Raw genomic sequence first — 23777 nt, 5'->3', positions numbered from 1 at the left:
GAATCTTCCCACTGAAGTTGATGCCAAGTTGAAGACAGGGAAGAATGCATAGGGATAATACAAAGTAGTCTTTTCTACTCTCTTTAGCCTTAACCTGAAAGTTCTACACAATCTTGAGGTTTGGTTTATTTTGAGGGAAGATTCTACTTTTCCTGTTTTCCAATGCTATGCCTTAATCTATTTTAGTTGCTAATGGTAAGTGAAGCAGATTTTCTTTTTCAAAATATAAAAGTAATAATTTTATTTAAGGGTATTGGTGGAATATATACATTCTTATACTGAACTTCTGCTTATACTTTGTCATATGGTGTTCATTTTTAAAGAAAATTTATATATGTAATAAATAGACACATAATATTTACATATACATGTATATATCTGTATCTGTATCTGTCTGCCATCAAATTGTTCTCTGTACCAGGAGTTTATACTCCCTATATTTAAGGGCCGATGCTGATGTCTTCTCTAGATCTTTACGTCTTTTAGATCTTGGCACTTCCACACTCACAAAAACCCCTGCTTTGGGTATTCGTGTCATCTGGATACCCCACCTTGTAACCTTCCTCATTTGCAGACCACTGGGACATTTTTCTTTATTTAGTGGGACCTTTGCTTTAGATTTAGTCTTCCTTTTCACCTTAGCTTCCTCTTGGGTTACTTCTGTGATTCATCCACAACCTTGGCCTTGAATTTTATCGATCTTCTCACCTTTAGTGATTGACTCTTTTCCACATTAGCACTCAGTCTCATGACCCACATTCTATTCCTTGTCACCCAGAACTGATTTACTTCTGAAGTTCAATTCAGGTTGATCACTGAACATACTACTTCCTATATTTCCATGTTTCTTAATCATCTGCTTCTGATTTATCTTTAACAGGATTTCCAATCCATATGATTTCTTTATCAGTCCCTTACTAAATTTACTTTCTTACTTCTTCATCATCTTGTCAGTCTTAAACCTTTCTCTTGCCAGTGTTTTCTAATTCCTCCCCAACTGATAAAGTCTCGACTCTGTATTTTTCCAACTGAGCACTACTGGAGAAAATCACGTAGACAGTAACAAGCACAAAAGCTTGTTGTTAGCAGCCTCAAGTGGGCCCACACAATTGTGCCGTAATTCTGTTTTTTTCTAGTCCTCTCACTTTTCACAGAGGTTATTTTAGACATTCACCACTCTCCTCACACCTCCAGCTTTTCACTTTCTTTCTCACACTCAGCAGATGACTTATTTCATTTCACAGAGAAAATGGAAGTGCTCAGATGAGAACTCCTACAGTTTCCTGCCACCGAACCTACCAACATATTTACATCTGCATTCATTCTGTTTTGTTTGTTTGTTCTTACTGTTAATAGGGGGAAGAGTCTTGCTTTCAAGGAGTGGAAAAATCATATGCCTTTAGAAACCAAGTAGATAATATAAATATGTGAAGCGGTAGAGTAAGGAGTAGTTCTATGGCTTGTAGCAAATTGATAAGAGCTATCTAAGGACAGCAAATTTAAGTTTTTAATACTCTTTATCAGCTGGAAAAAGTCTGCCATGATGAGCATGGCTTCTGATCAAAGAGTAATCTCTACTTCTGAGCTCTGGGTTCCGTCCCCTAAAGCCGTCTTAGGGGCTTTACCCTCCTGAATATGCCTGTTTTCTCCAGTATCCATCCGTCTTTTGCTATTAGTTCTTTCCCATAAATACTTGAAGATTTTCAAGTTTGTCCCATCTTTTAAAACCTTATTTATCTCTGTTTTTTTCTTTAGCTGCTGTAGTTGCTCTACTTTTACTTTTAAACTAAAGAGAGAGTTGCCTACAATTTTGGTGTTTGACAAACTTAGATTGGAGTCCTTCCTCTACTATTTATGAGCTTTGAGACTTTCATTCTCTCCAAGCCTGTTTCCTCGTCTATAAAAATGAATATAATATTTATTCCCAGTCATAAAGTTAAGTATTAAGTGAGAGAATACATGTAAGATAGCCTCAAACAAAGACATATTGAGTATTCAGATATTGCTTTGTCTCCTCAAAGCACGCTCTTCTGCAGTTGTTCCTGACACACACCCCTGGCTTACCTTTTGTTTCTGTGAATACTCCTTTGGGTTCCTTGGGCTCTTTGTCCTTTCCTTACCCTTTAAGTGTTTATATTGCTCATGTTCATATTCCTCAGGATTCTTTCTTGGTCTTTGTGCTATTATTAAGGTTGAGCTATCAATTTGGCTATAATCTCTCCAGAAGCCAAAGCAAAGAAGAAGCATTATGATGATATTAATTTATAGTTAATGACCATTTACTATGTGTTAGGCATTTTTATAAGTACGTTACATGTGCTACTTGATATAGTCTTCACAACAACTCTATGAGGTAGATGAGGACACTGAAGTACTGAGAGGTAACCCTGCCTGAAGTCTTACTGCAGGTTTTCAATTCTGTACAGTTGAATTCTGGAGCCTGCCTTTCTAACTATAACACTATACACTCTTCCAAAACAGTTACATGATTAGTTGTGTTTAGAAGAGTAAAAGTTATCTTCAGGGGAACTAAAGCATCTTCAGGGACCTACGTCTGAAATGAGGTATGTGATGATTCTTTGGGGAGGTAGTAGAGTATCCTCAGCCATGATCCTATAGTAAATACCATAGAGTAACATTTCCTTCTCATGGAGAATGTCAGTGTGGGAGAAGAACATAATACTATACCAAAGCAAAACATACCAAATATAGTTTTTCTATAATTACATTTCTCAAACAGCCCTTTGATAGAAATTTGGGAGCTAACATTTCAAAGTTATGTTCAATACTTTAAAAAGGACAAAAACAGTGTCTTACTCATCTTTATATCTACAATGTCTAGCCCAATACCAGTCACTTAGAAATTATTTAGTCGCTATTTGTGGTATGAATGTGGCCACACTTAGCCGGTCAGCTACTTAAGAAGGAATGTCTTGGGACAGGATGTGTTTAACATGACAGGTTCTAGGGGTGGAGTTGATAGTTGCTTGCAAGATCTGATGAGTTCAAAGAGGGAGAATAAATAGGAACTTTGTCCCTGTGTCCTGCTTCTCCTCGCCATTTCTGTATTCATTTATCTCTTAATTTATTCAGAAGCATTTATTTCATTGATACTTTATACCAAATACTGTGTAAGGTGATGGAGATCCAGTGGTAAATAAGACAAAGTTCCTGGGCCAGCCCCAGTGACCTAGTGGTTAAGTTTGCCGTGCTCCGCCTCAGCAACCCAGGCCCAGTTCCTGGGCGTGGACCTACACCACTCGCCTGTCAGTGGCCATGACGTGGGAGCGGCTCACGTACAAAAAAAGAGGAAGATTGGCAGCAGATGGTAGCTCAGGGCCAATCTTCCTCAGCAAAAAAAAAAAGACAAAGTCCCTGCCCTTAAGAGATGTTTACACTCTGTTGAGGTAAATAGAAAACGAATTTGATGGTACAGTGAGATCAATACTCTGATGGAGGCAAGTAGTCATATAATATGCAGCTATTCAGACAGTGAGAGCAGGTTAGAGGATACATGGTGCATTCAGAGAACTTCAGATCTTCAGTGGAGTTGGAGGGTAAAGTGTGAATATGAGAAATGGTGAGAAATGAGACTTGTAGTAAGCAGGGCCAGGTGTGGTTTTAAGGTTTTCACTTCTACCCCTCTTCCCATATCTCTACAATCCCTTTCTACTGGTCTGGTGAGTGGAAGAAAGATCAGGGTAGAAATATGTTCCAAGTGCCACAAAATTCCTTTTTTGCTGAATACCACAACTGAAACTGCATGATTAATCTCTTCAGTAACCATTTTTCATTGTAGATGTTTGATATTCGTGTGGCTCTTCGTCTCTGAATGTGAACTCCTCAAGAACGAGGGCTGTATTTTATTCATTTCTGTGTCTTGAGCATCTAATAGTAACTCAGTAAATGTTGAAAAAGTCATTTAACATGGATAGTCATTTTGTATATTATTCTAGTAACCAAAGCATAGGTGTCCTATTTTTTCTATGAAAAACAGAGCTCAAGTTTTAAACAAACGAACTTATAAACTACTCTGTGAGTTTAAGATTACCGGTCTTTGAGTAGGGAAAAATTACTAAATAGAAAAGTTAAGGATTTTTTTTAATTACAAGGACATTCACAGCTTCACAGAAGAATTCAATACAGAATTTGGTCAACTATGTTTTGTTTGAAATGTTTTATTATTGTTTTTATTATAGACATATGAGGAAGGTCGAAGAAACTACTCTGAGCTTCAAGTTAGATGTCAGCGTTTGGCCTTAGAATTAGCAGACACAAAACAGTTAATTCAGCAAGGTGACTACCGTCAGGAAAACTATGATAAAGTCAAGAGGTAAGTAGTTAAGATGGCTGTCGTTCTTGTTTCGAGCATGCAACAAGATCACCTGAATTCTTACCATCAGCATTGTTAATTCTACTTTGTACCTTATTCTTTCTCTGTCTCCATAGTTTTGACTTTTCCAGAATGTCATATAATTTGAATCATACAGTATGGAGCATTTTCAGATTGGCTTCTTTCACTTAGTAATATACATTAAATTTTCGTCCATGTCTTTTCATGGCTTGATAGCTCATTTTCTTTCAGCACTAAATAATATTCCATTGTTTAGATATATCACAGTTTATTTATCCGTTCACCTACTGAAGGACATCTTGGTTGCTCCCAAGTGTTGGCAGTTATGAATAAGGCTGCTGTAAACATCCATGTGTAGGTTTTAGTATGGGCATAAGTTTTCAACTCCTTCGGGTAAATACCAAGGAGCATGATCATATGGTAAGAGTATATTTAGTTTTGTAAGAAACTGCCAAACTGTCTGTCACAAAGTAGCTGTATCATTTTGCATTTCCACCAGCAAAGAAGAAGAGTTCCTCTTATTCCAAATCCTTGCCTATTTGGTGTTGTCAGTGCTCCGGATTTTGGCCATTCTAATAGGTGTGTAGTGGTATATCATTGTTTTAATTTGCATTTCCCTGCTGACATATGATGTGGAGCATCTTTTCGTGAGCGTCTGTTGTCTTTGGCCCATTTTTTTTTTTTTTTTAAAGATTTTATTTATTTTATTTTTTCCCCCCAAAGCCCCAGTGGATAGTTGTGTGTCGTAGCTGCACATCCCTCTAGTTGCTGCATGTGGGACCCGGCCTCAGGATGAATGGAGAAGCGGTGCCTCAATGCGCACCCGGGATCCGAACCCGGGCCGCCAGCATCGCAGCGCGCGCACTTAACCACCAAGCCACAGGGCCGGCCCTGGCCCATTTTTTAATTGGATTGTTTTCTTCCTGTTGAGTTTTATGTATATTTTGGATAACAGTCCTTTATCAGATTTTTCTTTGGCAAATATTTTCTCCCAGTCTGTAGCTTGTCTTTTCATTCTCTTGACATATATCTTATTCTTCATTGCACAAAAGCATGTAGTTTTGGCAGTTTGTTGGGTTTAGATTGTATTTTTATATAGGTTGTTTTTATTTCATTTAGAAGTTACTGCAGGGGACCGGCCCCATGGCTTAGCGGTTAAGTGCTCGCGCTCTGCTACTGGCGGCCTGGGTTCGGATCCTGGGCACGCACTGACGCACCGCTTGTCCAGCCATGCTGAGGCGGTGTCCTACATGTAGCAACTAGAAGGATGTGCAACTATGACATGCAACTATCTACTGGGGCTTTGGGGGGAAAAAAAAGGAGGAGTATTGGCAATAGATGTTAGCTCAGGGCCGGTCTCCCTCAGCAAAAAGAGGAGGATTGGCATGGATGTTAGCTCAGGGCTGATCTTCCTCTCACACACACACAAAAAAAAGAAGTTGCTGCGGTCTTAAAATTTGTCTTAGAACATAGGACCCAGTAAAATATCATGTGTGTAAATATTTTTAAAATCTTATTTGATGATTATTTTTATTTTATGGAATCAATTTAAATACTTCACAGTTTTATCTGAAGTTTATTCAACTATTCCTTTCTGACAAAAGGCACACATACTTTCAAAAAATAACACTTTCTGAGAATATGTTTCCCAATATGTTACTACTAAGAACCTATGGCAAATAATTTTCCTTTTACTGGAATATGCGTTTCTGTTGTTTGTACATTAATGAACCACTGATTAGCTGTGTGTTCTTAGGTAAATCTCTTATCATTTTAAGCCAAAGTTTTGTCATCCATAAGAGATGGTGCTAATACAAATAACTGCACTATGTAAACTAAGAAGATCAAATAAAGGAATATTTATGGAAGTCTTTATTTCTGTATATATAGAGAGAGAAAGAGAAAGAGAGAAACATTATCCTAATTGTTCGCTGCTATATCTGCCTGCACCTAAAATAATTCTTGAAATATAGTAGTAACTCATTGAATATTTGTTAAATGAATGAATGCTTTATAAATTGTATAACACCATAAGTAAATTTTCAAGGATTTGGGGATATAACATTGGTGCTCCTGCTCCCAGCATGACTAACATTCAGTGTGTATTATTATGTATGTATTGTTATGTCAAAATATAGTAATTATTGGAGCTTGAAATCCATGAAAGCTATGCTCAGTGGGCTCTTCAATAAAGCTGAATTTCCAAAGAATCATTTCAAAATGAAGTAGATTGTGATGGTAAGATGACACTTTGAATTGGTGTTTTGATGTTCTCTCTGCCACCATAAATCTATATCAATAGTAGATAAGATATGAAAAGAGAACACTAGAAAGCATAATGATCAGAGTAATCTAGAGTGGCCATGAATAAAGGATAAACCAAGAGGAGTCATGAGTTGATAGTTGTTGAAACTGAGTGATGAGAGCAGGAGGATTCATTATATTATTTCTATTTATATATATGTTTTATTTTCTATAATAAAAACCTAGGAAAGAAAAACATAGCCCTAATCAAAAACATGATAAACATCTTCGTGTGCTAGAAATGGAACAGAAAAACAAGCAAGAGGGGCTCAAACTGTGAACACTTTTTTTCACTCAATAGGAAGAATGGATTAAAAAAGACGTTCTGGTCACAAAAATATAAGATAAACTGGGGGGAAATCACTTTTATGTCCTTGATAAATTCTAACAAATGTGCAAAACGAAACAGGTATATGGATGTTAATTGCATCATTATTAGAAAGAATTCAAATGCTCTTCAACAGTGGAATAGAAAATTGTGATTTATTTCTACAATGTAACTCTATATAGCAGTTAAAGTTGTTAAATTTGATCTAAATGTATCTATATGGATAAGTCAAACACAAAATACTAAATTTTAAAAAGAAAAATGCGTGTCCATTTTTTTTTCCTTTTTAAAACAGTTCCTGGCTTTCTGGCATCACAATGTTCTCAGGTTTATTTTGTAATTTTGTTGCCTTAGCCCTTTCTTTAAGGAGTCCTGGTTCCTTTTAGTGGGTAATGCTATTCAGAAATCAAGATTTGGGTGCTGGTCAATGCTACATTGGTTATTGTTTCTAGGCCTTTTTAGTAGGCAGCAGCAGTGGAGAGGGAAGAGGAAAGATGGCTTTAACAACACTATGAATAAGATCATACTGATACCTCTAATTCCAATTCAACATCACAATATCCAGTTGAGGGGGCTCAAACTGGCCAAATATGTACAACTTGAATATCAAAATGAATATTAACAATAATGAGTTATAATCCATCAAATAGAATAAGAATCCCTGAGTGCATGCTAATAAAAAGTAGAAAAAGAGGATCTTGACAGTAGAACATCAACCAATAAATACAAATGCATATTAGAGTTACTATTTTGTAACCTCATAATAATTTTGATTCAGCCTCATCAGTGGATAATTGAGTAAAAGTATGTTAGGGATCAATATTTACATAATTTCAGAGCATGTCCCTACGGATTACTTATTAATTGCAAAAAGCAAAAAGCTACTTCACAGTTGAGAACTTGGGCAGATACCACCTTAAGCAAATGATCAAAGTTACTCTCACCAATCATGGGATAAAGTGACATCATGTGCCTCTTTATGTGATGTACTGAGGACACATTATCACTTCTGTGGTATTCCTGCCCAAAGTGCTTAACCTGGATCTAATCATAGGGAAACATAAGACAAGTGAAAATTGAGCAACGTTCCACAAAACGGTTGGCCTGTGCTCTACAAAAAGTCAGTCATACAAGACGAAGACTAAGGAACTATTCAAGATTAAAAGAGATTAAAGACACATGACATCCAAGTGCAATGCATGATAATACATTGGATCCTGGACCAGGGAAAAATTGCCATGAAGGACGTTTTTAGGACAGTTGACAAAACTTGAAAATAGATTATATTCAAAGCCTCCTGAATTTTATAATTATACTCTGGTTATATAAGAGAATATCTTTAATCTTAGGAAATTTACACCAAATTATTTAGGGATAAAGGGACCTAATGCCTGCATATAACTCTTAAATAGTTGAGGGAAAAAAAAATGCACATGGATAAGTGTGTGTTTGTGTGTAGATGTCTATACATGTATTATGTGTGTGTATACATATATACATTGACATATATGAACATCAGAGAGGGAGAGAATAAATATGACAAAGTAATATTTAGTAAACATTACAAAGTAAATATGACAAAATAACAGTTGGTAAATAAAATTATGTAAAAAAATATGATATGGAAACACTAAATTCATCATTGTATCTAGGGGATGATATAGGAACAGTGAGGAAAATATAGATAACTTCAAGTTTACCCATGGTTTTTTATCTTTTTAAAAAACAAAACTTTAGGGGCCGGGCCCGGTGGCGCAAGTGGTTAAGTGCGTGTACTCCGCTGCGGCGGCCCGGATCCCCGGGCGCGCACCAACACACCGCTTGGCAAGCCATGCTGTGGCGGCGTCCCATATAAAGTGGAGGAAGATGGGCATGGATGTTAGCCCAGGGCCAGTCTTTCTGAGCAAAAAGAGGAGGATTGGCAGATGTTAGCTCAGGGCCGATCTTCCTCACAAAAAAAAAAAAAACTTTAATGCAAATATAGACAAATGTTAACTGTTGTTAACTGTGGATAGCAAGTTTATAGGTGTTTTGCTATATCATGCTTTGTAATCATCTTTTACATAAAAAATTCATGGCAAAGGGAATGTAATCATTACCTTGTGAAAGTAAAAGCATTTGCTTGTAAAAGCACAAAATACTTAAAGTAATATGTACCAAAATATTAATACTGATAGTCATCTTTAGTTAGTGGGTTTATGGATGGTGGTTATTTTTTAACTTATGCTTTGCTCACTTTTCTTCAATAAACATAATACTTTGTTAACCAGAAGAAAAAAATCTTTCTAAATGAGTTATTGAAAATCTAATGAAAAGAAAAACAATTCTTAATAGCCCTCTCCATCTAAATACCAGGTGAGTAGATGAAATAAAGTACAAAGGAACTGATTCTGACTAGAAGGGATAAATTAAGAGTTAATAAATCTATTTCTCTGCTCATTTTTTAAGATACCTGTTACAGGTTTGGTCCAATTCTTGGTTTTACTGTTTGGGGGAAAGAGCTAGTCTGAAAATGGAAATTTGAATTTCTAGGTAATCATAAACAGTTTGTGAATGAAATAGTCACAAGAATGGCTGCCTGTGTGTCTGCTGTGCAATCTGAGTGATGAGTTAAGGGCTTTTTGACCCTCACTGAACTGAAAGCCTAGAGCCGTGTATAAATTCTTTAAAAGTTTTGGCTTCAAGATAAGATTGAAGACGACTAGTAAAAAAATCTTAGAAAGGTGAAAACCTTAGAAAGTTTTTATTGTTTACTGGCTAGTATAGTTTACATATTTTTTTAAAGATAATAAATTCATATTTATGTATCTGAACAAGATCTTGAAGAGAGTTTCTTCTAAATTTGAAAAGCAGATACTTTATTGTTCGTAGAATGACATTAAGCCCTGCTGTTAGTGTGTCTGTTCCATTTCCTGAAACATAATAGACCCTTTTAAAATGTTCATTGTAAAAAGGGATGTAAAATTTACATATGTATTTGAATTTTATTGTAGTAAAAATAAATAAGTAAATGTATTTGAATTTTATAGTGAACGTGATGCACTTGAACAGGAAGTAAGTGAGTTAAGGAGAAAACATGAAATACTTGAAGCTTCTCACATAACTCAAACTAAAGAAAGAAGTGAATTATCAAAAGAGGTAAGGTTATAGAGTCACTTGTATTTTTTTGTCCAGTGATTGTGGACATATCCCAGGGCAAAATTGTGGGAGGGACGTTTTTTCCTTTTTGATGTGGTTGCTAGAAAAAAGGGACTTTTCATAGCTCTGTTTGAATGAAAAATTTCAAGGTAAGAATTAGCCCTTTTTATGTGGTGAGCGAAAGCACAAATGAAAAAAAATATACAGTAAACCGTAAAAAGTAAGATGACATTGCTCTGGACACTGTCTCTGTGTACATGTAGGTAACCACCTTACAGCAGACTGTTACTTTACTGCAAAAGGATAAAGACTATCTCAATCGCCAAAACATGGAGCTTAGTGTTCGCTGTGCCCATGAAGAGGACCGCCTTGAAAGACTTCAAGCACAACTTGAAGAAACCAAAAAGGCTAGAGAAGAGATGTATGAAAAATATGTAACATCCAGGCAAGATTTACATTATTTTCCATATAAATAGATATAAATTAACACCAACTTCTTTGAGGGAATTCTTGGCTTTGAGAAAGAATAGTGATATTTTTAAGGTCTATAGGATGATGTTAAGATAATAGTTCATTTTGTTTCTTACAAGATACTCTTATTCTAATTAATTTTTTCTTAAGACACTGTGGTTTTTCCAGCAACCAAAAGCCTATTTCTTTTAGGTAGGGGAATATATCTCTATTTGTATTTTTTTCTTATGACGTAACCTTTTTAATTCCCTATGATTAAGCTCTCTATAAGTATTTTTTGAAAGAAAGGATATAAATTTCTCTATAGAAGTATCTTTCTGAAGAAAATCTAATCATGCGGAGCCTAACTAAGCTCACGTTTTCCTGACTGTGTGAAACATAAAAGAAGAATGAGGAGACAGCATTGCATACTGTTTTAAGATACAGGCTCTGGCATCAGACTCCTGCATTTCAGTCTTGTGTTCTCTCTTCAACTAGATGTATAAGCTGTTAGAATTCCTTTATACTAATAGCCCTTGTAATCCTTGAGTTACTTATTTTTATCAACACATCAAAAAGTAAAACAAATTCTACATTTTATCCTTTAAGAAGTCACACATTCATAACTTTTTCCCTAGCCTGTGATATTTTTCATCAGTTTGTGCTCCTGCTAATACCCTATGTAATCCTTTGTGACTTTGCTAAGAGATCACAATGGCTGTGGTTGTTGTGCTTAGAAGGAAAGGTTGTAAAAGTCAGAGTCATTTTGTTTTTTTATTTTATTTAATTTTGTTTCTCAACATCTACCACAGTAGATTATTATTTCTAAGTGAAGAACATTCCATATGCATCAGTTTTCGAGTCTCTGGCCATGTGCATTAAAAACTATTAGTAAAATATTTTTGAAGATGAATAATTATTCAACACAACTAACATTTTATGTACTTATTAAGTCTTTAGGGCAATATGTTTAAAAGGAAATCTTAGATGAAACTAGTTTGGAACAATATTTTTAGAAATTATAAAACTTTAATAGCTATGTTTTTCAAGTAACATTGTATATAAAGCATATTTGACACAAAATATTAAAATCTTACATGAAGGGCAAAAGCCTGTGTCTTTTACAAAAAAAAAAAAAATCATGGATATTCCTTTTGACTCCTTGCAGAGACCATTATAAAACAGAATATGAAAATAAACTACGTGATGAACTGGAACAAATCAGGTTGAAAACTAATCAAGAAATTGATCAGCTTCGAAGTGCCTCTAAGGAAATGTATGAACGGGAAAACAGGTAAAAAAAAAAAAAAAAAAGTAGAGAATTTGTGTGTTATTTTATTTCTCTTTGAAGCTTATAGTTTCATTGAAATTAAACTTTATTTCTATGATGATGTCTTTTTTAATACATTAAAGAAAATTTGTCATAAATCTAAATATAATGGAACATTAAAGTTATAAGATCTTTGATAACTAGCTTAGAGCAGGGGTTATCAGGCCTTAGACCTCTTTACTCTGGTATTCCCACTGTCTCTTTATTACCCTGGCAACTTGTATTTTGCCTTTACCTCAGTTCAGATTGAGGACAGAGGTGAAAAGGAAATTAGAGAAAACTAAGAGATACCAGTAGTTCTTCCTGTGACATGCCAATGATTTCTCCAGAAAATTTTAAAAACTGGGATAATAATATGAAATATTGCCTATACCTTATTTAGGTGCTGGCCCTGAAAGACATCATATTAGATAATCTTGAAAAAGGATCATTTTTATTCATGCAATTACTTTTAGATCACTATATAAGAGGTTCCCTTAGTTAGTGATTGGCAGTATTAGGGGAAAATAAATGCTACTTATTTCAATAGCAGTTATTTTCATAAACCATCATTATAGTTCATATGTCTTTTGAAAGTTTATATTTTAGTGGGAAAATTGTTCTGAAATTGACTTAATTGTCCTACTCTAGTTTATCAGCACTGATTTGAGTGTATATTTTGATCTTTGCCAACAAGCAAGACTTTAAATGAGACTAAGTTTGATGTTAGAAAGGTTTACATTTGAGCTCTCAGAGCAATAAATTCACTTATTTAGCAAATATTGATTGAGACCTACCATTTGCCAGATACGTGCTAGATGCCATAAATACAGTGGTGACCTCTGCCTTCACAAAGCTTGTGATCTAATGGAGGATAAAGACAAATAGAGAAACAATGATCATAATTATGATAAAGGAGAAATTGGCAGGATACACAGGATGAGAACACATAGACTCAAGGTGTATCTAACCCAGCCTTGGGAGAAATTAGGGAAGTCTGCATGGAGGGAGAAATACCCATGTTAACCACCTACATGATGTCTAAGAGTAAGAATGTGAGTTAGGGGAGGGGTGGGAATTGAGGGAATGAGTGAACAGCATGTATAAAAACCTGGAGGCGGGGCCGGCCGCTGGTGTAGCAGTTAAGTTCCTGCATTCCGCTTTGGCGCCCCAGGGTTTCGCCGGTTTGGATCCTGGGCACAGGCCTACTCACCACTCGTCAAGCCATGCTGAGGCAGCGTCCCATATAGAAGAGCTACAACTCTACAACTGTGATACACAGCTGTGTACTGGGGCTTTGGGGAGAAAAAAGAGAAAAGAGGAAGATGGGCAACAGATGTTAGCACCAGGCCAATCTTCCTCAAAAAAAAAAAAAAAACGTCTGGAGGCAGGACAAAATTAAGCTTTTTGAACAAACTGAAATTCAGTATGGCTAGAGCGCAGACTGAGAGGGAGTTATAAGAGATGAAACAGAAGAGGGAAACGGGTCCAAAACATGCATTGGACAGTTGTCTAAGATCAGTGGGGAACGATTGAAAGATTTTAAGAATATGAGTGATATGATCATATGATCTGATTTCTGAAAAGACTGTTCTGCAGTGTGATTAATAGATTGGAGGACTATAAAGCTATAGACAAAGAGGCCACTTTTTAGAGGTTGTCTTCATTATCAAGTTGCGAAGTGATGATGGAACTAGATTAGTAGCAGTAGAGATGGAAAGAAATGGGCCAGATTGGAATAATATTTAGGAGGTGGAACGATTAGGATTCAGTGACTAGATTGGATTGGGCCATGAGAAGAAGTTAAGGATGTTACCGGGTTTCTGGATTGGGCAGCTGCATGGATGGTGATACAGTTTTTAAACGTTTGGAAAACATGTTAAATTTAGTTTCATTTCGTTTGAAGTATCTGTGAAATATAGAAATGGAAACGTTGACTATATAAAGTTCTGAATCTCAGGAGAGAGATCTGAACATGAGATCGACCTATAGCATAGGTGATATTATTTCTGTTTTACAAATAGGTACTTTTAGTCTTGTGGCCCAATTCTGTATGGATTTTTTAAGCTTTTATTGACCTACTTAATAACAACCTTAAAATTTATAGGCTTATTTCTATGATAACATGCATGATTATTTCCAAACAGTCCACATAGCCACATAAACTTTGGTATGTAATCATTGTGAGAATTTCCTGAGTTTTTAGTTTTTGTTGTTGTTGTTTTAAAAAAAAAGTTCTTAGATACATCCCATGGTAACATAAGTTTAGATAAATTAGCCCCTCTTCTCTAAGATAGTTGATAGAGGTAGGTTGGGAAACAGCTGACAATCGTTTCTGGAAGCAGGGAAGCTGAAAGCAGGTTTTCTTTTCCCCGGTGTTGTTCTGACTCCATGTGCACATCAAAATGGCTAGGGCCTAACCAGGAGATTCCTGGGATTGAGGCTGTTGCCCTGGAAGCCCCAGCCAGACAGGGGACCCAGAATGACCCCGTGGATATTGAAGCTAGAGTGGACCCTTGCCACCAGGTGGTGCCAAACTGCAGCCCAGTCCGAATGGGTTTGAATTGCACAGGAACTCCAAGCCAGCTAGTTGTATAGTCTCACCTTTATCATTTTATTAACCTCACAGTAATCCAACCTTGTATTTTATGTGGCTGAATCTTTTGAATCACAGTTTCCTCATTACAGCAGGATTTAACTGTAGTTAGAGCTTATGTCCCACTAGTCTTTTACAAGGTAAAAATAAATTGTAAATTATTTCTTCTGAAATCTTATAACTTAGAATAATTCAGGAAAGGATTTTAGTATTCTTTGTTATAAAACATGAGATTCAGAACAAGTTTATGCATTTAGATATTTTTGTGTCTGGACAAATTAATCACTGCTTTGGACTTAGATGTGTAATTGTGTCTGTTACTTGTATTTTATCAAAGTGTGCTCTTACAATATGAGTTAAAATGGATAAGTTCTTACATTTGCATCTTTGTACTTAGTCTCCTCATCTCTCTCTCTCAATAAACATTTTTGGAAGAAAGTTAGATGACAAGATTAGAGAAATATGTTTTGCCTTTGGTTTGCTTTCTGTGCATTGGGGGATATTAAGAGAGTGCCTTTAGATGTGGAAAAGAAAGATGGAACTCATGCCATGCAATCTGGGTATCTGCCCCTGCAGTCATACCAGTTGTTTGTGAAGTTAAGGGATTGAGAGGGAAGAGGAAGAGAGTAGAAGAGATAGAGAGTTAAGAAAAGGCATAGATAAGCAAAGAAAGAATTTGGGTACATCAAAAATACTATAGATGGGGTTATAGTGTGTATGTATGCTTTGGTTCAGTCTGTGAGTTAAGTTTTTTGTCTTTTTCTGTACTTTATGGTTGCTTTAAAATGACACTTTGAAGCTGTGGGAAATAATGAGTGAAACTCACTCTGGTGGTGAGATTTATTATATAAATAACTTGTTGCTTAGTAGGTATTATATGACTCAAATATACAGATCCTCTTACACATTTGGAAGAAAAGCATTATTCCCTGAACAGGGAGTATATTATGAAAGAGATTTGGAGCAAAAGACTAAACTTAAATTCTGGCTGTACCACTTATCAGCTGACTGAATATGTCACTTAATATCCCTGAAGTTTAATTTCCTTTTTGATAAAATGAGCTAATAATACTCTTTCACAGAGTGGCCTGTAAGGTCTAAATGAGATAATATATGTGGAAAGTACTTTATAGGTGATAAAGCCAAATATAAATGATAGTTATTTTGATACCTTTTTTCTATATGCAGTACTTAAAAATTTCTTTTATCCATTGTATTGACAGTTTAAGTAAAATGAGCATTATATAAAAAACTGATAACATTATGGAATTGTTTATCATCATTAAAAGGCTCTATTAGAAAATATGTAATTATTCTTAATTATTGATCTCCGTAGCACTTAACCATTTTTCATAAATGACACAATATAGACGTAGAGGGGCTTCATGCCATTTGTTTCAGTCTAAATTTCTGCATAAAATGGCTACCTTATTTGTTCCTAATTAATACTGTGTGATAATAAAGTAAGGAAAGATAAATTCAGCTGATTAAGTTTTTCTAGAAAGTAAAACTGCCTTTACCTAAGGTAGTCTCAACCACAGAAAGAACTGTTCTCATAGTGATATTGTGAAAGGGGTAAGGATGAGTTTGTTAGAGGTATTCATTACGCTCTTGGTGCTGCACGGAATATGGAAATTCAGATTGCTTTACAGTTATTTGAAAAGGGGAAGGCTGTAGGGAAAGGAAGATCTAAAATATGCTTTTAAATGTAACAACTAGTATTGCTTTAGTGATGTTATTTTCCCATCATATCAATAAACCGTCTTGACTTCAATTCATCATCTTTCAAAAATACTCAAGAAGAAACTTTAATGACATAAACTTGGAATTTGTGTAGAATCTTGTAGTGATATTAAACACCTTTGAATCTTGAATCTAAGTTTATTTACAAAGGTTAGTTGAGAATACATAATGCATTACAATAGGTGACTTGGAACTAGTGTACAGAGGCTCCATCCATCATTTTAAAAGTGTATGTCCTCATTAGTGTTTAAACAAACAGACAGACGTCTTTCGTTCATATCTTACCAGTTACCTGTATAATTTTTTAAGTTCTTTTATGGAAAAGCTTAAGAATATTCTACTTTGTCTTTTTAGTTAGATTATTCTGAAAATACATGGCTTTACAGATGACCGTTTGAATATCTTAACTTCTCTAATAATTGCAAATGAAATTTTATTGTTAACTATCTTTTATTGTTAACTATATTCTTTATGCCTGTTGGTGATTACCACGTGTTCACTGCTTAATTAGTAATATTTAAGTATTTCAGGGTGTATAGGGTGTTCCAGATAGGAAGCAAGGTGAGTTCTTAGATTTACCTGCATTGTATAGCTACAGAGTACCATGTATAGTTGCATTGTATAGATGCAAGAACTTAGATTTACCTGCACTGTATAGTTCATAGGGTGGTGAGAGAGGCTAGTGACAGGGTCAGATTTTAAAAGGTCCTGTTGTCAGTGGGGAATTCTTGGAGGTTTTATAGTAGAAGAGTAACATGATATATTCATTTTTTGTAACTACAGTTGCAGCATGGGGTGGATTGTAGTTGAAGAGGGCCTGGAGGCAGGGAGATTGGTTAGGAGACTGTTACAAAGTTTAAGTGAAGATGAGAAGTGGAAAGAGAGAATAAGAGCTGAATTTAAAGAATATTTAGGTAGTAAAATTGGCAAGACCTGGTGATTGACAGGATGTGGACATCAGGAATGACTCCAGCTTTCCTACTTTACCATAGTCTCAGAGAGATGGATGATCAGGTATGGCCGTTAACTCAAGGTAGCAGACAAGATTTAGAAAGGAAGATAACAATTAATTCCTGATCTTTTGCAAATATGGCAGCTCTGACCAAGCCCAAAAGTACTTGTCTAAGATCACATAGTATTACTGGAAATTTTTATCTGCTGTGCCCCAGATATCACTCCTCTCAGCCCTCAGAGTGCCAGAAGGGGCCTTAAGCTACAGAATCCCCTCCAACAGTCTTCTCTGTTTTCCCTAGAGTACTCTTACAAATACTATCATTTTCTTTTTATACAATAAAAAAATCTTGGGAATCATTGCCATAATTATTGCCATCATTCTCTAATGAATACCTTCATATTATTCATTTCAATGTTCATATTTAGATAACATACTAACAACAGCTACTGGCTATTGAGTACCTATTATGCATCGATCATTTTACTCAACATTTTACATATATTATAGAGAGAACTAAATGGGACATATTTTGAGGTTCTAGGTATTAGTATCCCCATTTTACACATGAGGAAGCTGAGACACTGAGAGGGTGTGATTTGCCTATGATTACAGACTTTTTTAATTGGTAAAAGTAGATACATCTGACTCAACAATGCAATGCAGACTCCCATTTTACTGGTCAAGGCTATGAAAATTAACAAAAAATTTCATATCAAAACTATAATTTTGGTGGTTATCTATTTGGAAAAGAAACTCTGTCTTTAAGAGAGTTTGCAAACCCACCCCACATTTGAGGGGTGACTATGGATCGTTAGAACTTTATAAAAGCATTTTTAATTTGGAAAATTAGTCGAGGCCTTTATTTTTCTATAAAATGGTGTAATTTTTTGACAGGGCCTACCTCTCTGACACTGCTGTCCTAGGCCCAGACTCTCCACTCGTAACTAGAGCTCGTCCCCTCTCTCCTGCTCTAGGACACAGCTCCAGCAATTCTCTCCTTTGTCTCCTATATTGGCAGTTTTCCCCTTTCTACCAGATAATTCCCAACTGTGTATAAATATATTATTTCTCCCATCTTTAAAAAGCCGTTTTTAATCTCCATTTTGTCTCCTCTAGTCACTGCCCCATTTCTTTGCTCTCATATGTGGCTAAATTCCTGCAAATAGTTTTATATACTCTTTACCCCCATTTTAAAAAATCGACTACCAAGTGTTTGCCCCCAATACCACTGGGGGTCCAAGCCCCCAGAGACCTTCGTTTTGCCAAAAAGCGAGTTGTCAGATTCTCAGTTCTCATCTTACTTGACCCGTCAGCAGTATTTAATACAGTTGATCACTCCTTACTCCTGGAAACACATTTTTAACTGCCTTCCAGGATACCACACTTTGACTTTTCCCCTTCTTCACTGGCTGTACCAACTCACTCTCTTTACTGGTCTTCCTCATCTCCTTGACATCTTTTGCAAGTGTCTCCATGGAATTTCTACTTGGTTATCTAATAAGCATTGTAAGTTTATTTATTTATTTATTTTATTTATTTATTCATTTTTTATTTTTTTGTGTGTGAGGAAGATCAGCCCTGAGCTGACATCCATGCCAATCCTCGTCTTTTTGCTGAGGAAGACTGGCCCTGGTCTAACATCTGTGCCCATCTTCCTCTACTTTATATGGGAGGCTGCCACAGCATGGCCTGACAAGCGGTCCCTTGGTGGGCACCCGGGATCCGAACCCAGGCTGCCAGCAGCAGAGCATGCGCACTTAACCGCTAAGCCACGGGGCTGGCCCAAGCATTGCAAGTTTAATATGTCCAGAAGCAAACTTCTGTCCCTCCAACTCTGCTCCGCCTTCAGTCTGTTCCAGCTCAATTCAAGACAACTCTATTCTTCTACTTGCTCAGACCAAAACCTTGAAGTCCTCTTCAACCTCGTCTCTCTTTTTCACATTCCATATTCTATTCATCAAGACCTTTTGGTCGTGTCTTCAAAATTTATGATCTGTTATGTCACATGTACTACTTTGGTCCAAGCTACGATTATCTCTTGCCGTAATTCCACAAGAGCCTGTTAAGTGGTCCCCCAGCTTCCTTCCATGCCCTTACCAGTCTGTTCTCAGCACAGTTCCTGGTAAACAGTAGGTCAAATTGCATCACTACTCTGCTGAAATAAAAAGGCTCCCCATCTCACTCAGTAAAAGTTTAAATGATTATAATGGCCTGTGATACTGTGTGATCTGTACCCAGTCCTCATTTTACTGCTCTGTCCTAGTTACTTGCTTAGTCACACTGCCCCCTGTTCCTTTAGCTGTTAGGAATGTTCCCACCTCAGGTCCTTTGTATTTACAGTTCCCACTGCTTAACCTTCCACTCCTGGATACCCTAGAGCCCTGTTTCCTCACTTTCTCTAAGTCTTCAGATGTCACCTGCTTCTGACATCTTTCTTGACCACTCTATTTAAAATTGTGAAATCTCCAGCACCCCCAGAGAAGGGGTTAGTCCTGCCCACTAGCCTCTTCTCTGTTTTATTTTTCTCCAGAGCACTTAGAACCTACTAACTTACTTTTGGCTTCTTTCCTACTAGAACGTAATCTCCATGTGAGTAGGGATTTTTATCTGTTGTTCAGTGCTTGATTCTCAGGTACCAACGTCTAGTACATAGTAAGTGCTCAATAAATATTTGTTGAATGAAAGAATGAATTAGTCCTACTTTTGAGAAATCAGGTGACTGTTGGTTTAGATAAAAACCTACACAAAGATTTATAGTGAGATGGATTTGATCAGGACTGACCATGGTGACTGACATATAATAGTCACTTAGTTAACCATCCATCAGATTCACCTAGTTTCATTTAATAAATTACGTTATATTCTATCAGCTACTTTTAAACCTTAACACATTAATGGATTTTAAATGGATGTTTTGCATCTTGGTGCTTAAATTTTTCATAATTTTTTTTAACCAGGATTTGGTTTAGATATTTATCTACTTTGGGCCAAAGTTTTTATATCTATAAAATGAAAAAGAGCCTACTTGAGCACGAACTAAAATGAAAGGATAGGAAAGTGTAGCATGTTCATTCAACAGTAATTTCAGAACGTTTCTACTCTTAAAATGCATAGCTTCCCCCAAGAAATTGTGTTAAATAAAAGTTCCACTTAGCTCTTTTTTTATCCTGTTCCTTCACTTTTCAACTATCTATGTTAAGCAAAGGAAAAATTATCAGTCGTTGATTATAAACAGCAGATAACCCATTTCCAACCCTTCTCTTTTATCCCATCAAAGACTTCAGATGTGGAAATGAGCAGTTTTAAGTTTTGTCCAATCGATTTGAATTGATTAATTCAAATGCTTTCCCTATGAATAAGCTTGTCATATAAACAGCCCGTTTCAGTCCCTTTTTGTTCCAAGTGGAAAAAATATATTCACTTTTATTAACCAAAAATATTTTTGCATGGAGGCGGAAGGAAATTGGGTTGCTTAGTTGTGCCTGCTGAGCTCTGCTGACTACCATGTTTTTTTCACTATTTATTCTTGATAAATTTCAAGTTCTGAGGCATTAGTGATGATTATTCAAGATAAGACATGATCTTGGCATTGCCAAATTCTGATTTGTTCCTATTAAAATGTTAAAGGTTCCTAAGGTTTTTCTCATTCTTCTGACATTTTTCTTACCACTTTTCAAGTATAAATTTAGATTTGGTGTATTGGTATCATGAAATTTATCTTCTAGTAGTAAGAAAATACATTCCTTCCTCTACAGAAGTCTGTTATTTTATGTTTTGTACTGAGGTTTTCAGGTTTCAGTTGTGAGATACTTTTGGATAAACTTGTATGTATGAAGTCATCTCTGCACAAATACACTAGATTGCATATGAAATACATCTGTTTTCTGGGGCCGGCCCCGTGGCATAGCGGTTAAGTGCGTGTGCTCCACTGCTGGCAGCCCGGGTTCGGATCCCGGGCGCGCACCGAGGCACCGCTTGTGAGGCCATGCTTTGGCGGCGTCCCATATAAAGTGGAGGAAGATGGGCACAGATGTGAGCCCAGGGCCAGCCTTCCTCAGCAAAAAGAGGAGGAGTGGCATGGATGTTAGCCTCAGGGCTGATCTTCCTCACGAAAAAAAAAAAATCTATTTTATTGTAATATTAAAATCCTTTTATTTAGAGAAGTAATTAAGAGCTTAACTCTTTAAGTTTCTTATTTGAATGTTATAATTTAAGTGACTATATCTCCCAGTAGTTTGTCTATAGAAATCCTGGTTTATGCCTGTTTCTCTGGGACAATTATTAATATCATCCTCTTTCACTCCATTCTGAAGTGCCTCAAGTTGAAAAATACATTGTTTGACACATTATAATACTAGGATAGTCACTTTTGTTTTGCATTTTACATTTTACATAGGATTGATCAGATTTCTTTTCCCTTTTCTGCCGTCTTTCTTCTCAATCCACCTCCCACACACAAATACAGAATGGAAGGGAGAGAGAGGTGTGTGTATATGGGAGATGGAGTTAATAAGAAACAACATGAAAGAATCGTGAAAAACAGTTTTGGAATCAAATATTGGCTTTCTGAAAGCATTTCTAAGGATGAAATATTTGAATTTTTGTATTTTAAAACATTTATTATAATGTTGGCCAGCTGGCTAACTCCTAACATCTTTCTCTGTAATTATAATTACATTTGATTATATACTCAGTTTGGAGTTTTAAAACTTTAGTTTCATTAGCTTGTACATGCTACCCATAGTTTCTATCAATTTTTCAAGTTTGTCTTTTGAAGAACATTTGAATTCCTGTAATTATATTTCTGTTACATTTTCTAGTGCATTTAACATTTAAAAATGGATAATTTATTAGTTATACAGCAGTTACAGCAGTTATGGCTTTATCTGTGTCAGGAATACAATCCATCTGGCATTTTATCAAACCAGTCTCAGTTTGAAAGAGCGTGGACGATAAAAACAAGTGTATAATATATTCACACTTCTTTAAAGGCTTGTTTTTGCTTTAACATCTGTTTGTTCTATGAGATAATTATATAATATAAATCTCATAATAACAGCATTTCACAAGGAGAAAACTTCTGTGAAACAAAGGGATTCTTAAGAGAGGCAGCATAGTATGATGAAGAGCATGGACTCTAGAACCAAGCAGTTTTGGTTCACATTTGGCCTCCAAAGCTTACTTGTTATGTGACCATAGGCAAATACTTCACTTCTCTGCATTTCAGTCTTCTCCTTTGTAAAATGGAGGTAATGATACAACTTATACCTTGTGGGGTTGTTGTGAAGGTTAAATGAGCTGTAAAGTGCCTAGAATAGTTCCAGCACGTGGGAAGCACTCTATATTTGCTATTATTATTATTACTGTTGTCAGTGGAAGAATAGTTCAGTTTATATCTCTCAGACTTAATTTGAAGCATTAAAAGTCAGTTGATAATATTAAAGGAAGTATCTCTATCTATCTTTATGTTAAAAGGAATTGTGTTGCTTCTTATTATAGTATACTATAGTACATAGTATAGTATTTGTGGGCAGAATATGGAAGGTGTGGTACCTGCTAAGAAGAAGGGGTTTACACAGAAATCTTAACTGGCACACAACTGTGAGAGCACCAACTGGTAGAAGCCTCAGCTTCCAGCACTTTCTCCTTTTCACTTCAGTTTTCTCTTTTTGATTTGCCTTTACTTATTTGTCCTTCAAGGTCCAACTTACATGTCTTCCCTTTGTTCAGTCACCTCTCTTCCTTCAGTTAAAAATAGTCAACTCCTCTTTGTGGCCATAGAATTTTGTTTGTGCCTTAATATAGCACTGATTATAGTTAGCTGGATGATATAGATTGGGACATGGTGAGTGCACTAGTACCCACTAATCATACCTCCTCTCATAAGCCCTAATGTTAGTTTATTCTGGGTTTTATTTTATTCCCTGTGACTTGCTTTTATAGTTAAATTATTGCTAGCCATTTCTGAGTAGCAGTGGCTTCCAGGAATACTCTTATTCTGCCCGACCTCCATTGTGTAGTGAGAAATAAGAATGTGTCTCAGGTACCCATTACTGGAACCAGGCATTGTTGCCTTCTTTCTTTATGCCCGTATTTCTAATGTCCCTTTTTGCAGTAAAGGAAGTATAATTAGAGACTGAAGCTTCACCGTCTACCAACTCAATAAGCATTCATGGTTAATTAGTACTGTAAATATGATCTCCTTGGAATTTTCTTACTGAAATAACTTATAGAATAGTGAGGCTATATTTGAGAAATGAAAATTGCAACCAAATTGGAATGATTTACTGACTAAAATATATAGATCATCTAGGAATGAAAAATATTTAAATGTTTAATATACTTTGAGAATTTTATGCTACGTTTAAAATTAAATTTTCATGTTGCAGTTAGTTTCATAAGAGAATATTTTTTGAAGGTCGTTGCAATCAGGATTATATCAGAAAATAATGACATCCCATTTTATGATATCTGCCTAAAATGAACTTCCACTTAAAAGTATACAAGTTATTTTCTTTTTAATAAGAGTTATCTGTACTCCAGTTTTTAAAAAAATTATTATATTTCTGGCTCATAAACTGTTTTACTGATGAATCTCTA

General features: G+C 35.8%; 1 protein-coding gene across 2 annotated transcripts in view; it reads left to right on the top strand.

Annotated features, from left to right (window-relative positions):
* Positions 1 to 23777, top strand: part of PIBF1 (progesterone immunomodulatory binding factor 1) — a 198936-nt gene that overhangs the window by 42915 nt on the left and 132244 nt on the right. For both annotated transcript variants that reach the window (XM_014781793.2, XM_004423075.3), the window contains exons 6-9: positions 4200 to 4333; positions 10016 to 10124; positions 10388 to 10569; positions 11743 to 11868. In XM_014781793.2, the coding sequence (XP_014637279.1) occupies positions 4200 to 4333; positions 10016 to 10124; positions 10388 to 10569; positions 11743 to 11868 (551 nt within the window). The remainder of the gene's footprint in view (positions 1 to 4199; positions 4334 to 10015; positions 10125 to 10387; positions 10570 to 11742; positions 11869 to 23777) is intronic.

The sequence above is a fragment of the Ceratotherium simum genome, chromosome 10 (assembly GCF_057802395.1).
Source record: "Ceratotherium simum simum isolate JZ-2026a chromosome 10, ASM5780239v1, whole genome shotgun sequence".
Classification (NCBI taxonomy): domain Eukaryota; kingdom Metazoa; phylum Chordata; class Mammalia; order Perissodactyla; family Rhinocerotidae; genus Ceratotherium; species Ceratotherium simum.
The sequence above is the reverse complement of the archived record's forward strand: the minus strand, read 5'-3'. Positions and strand labels throughout refer to the sequence as shown.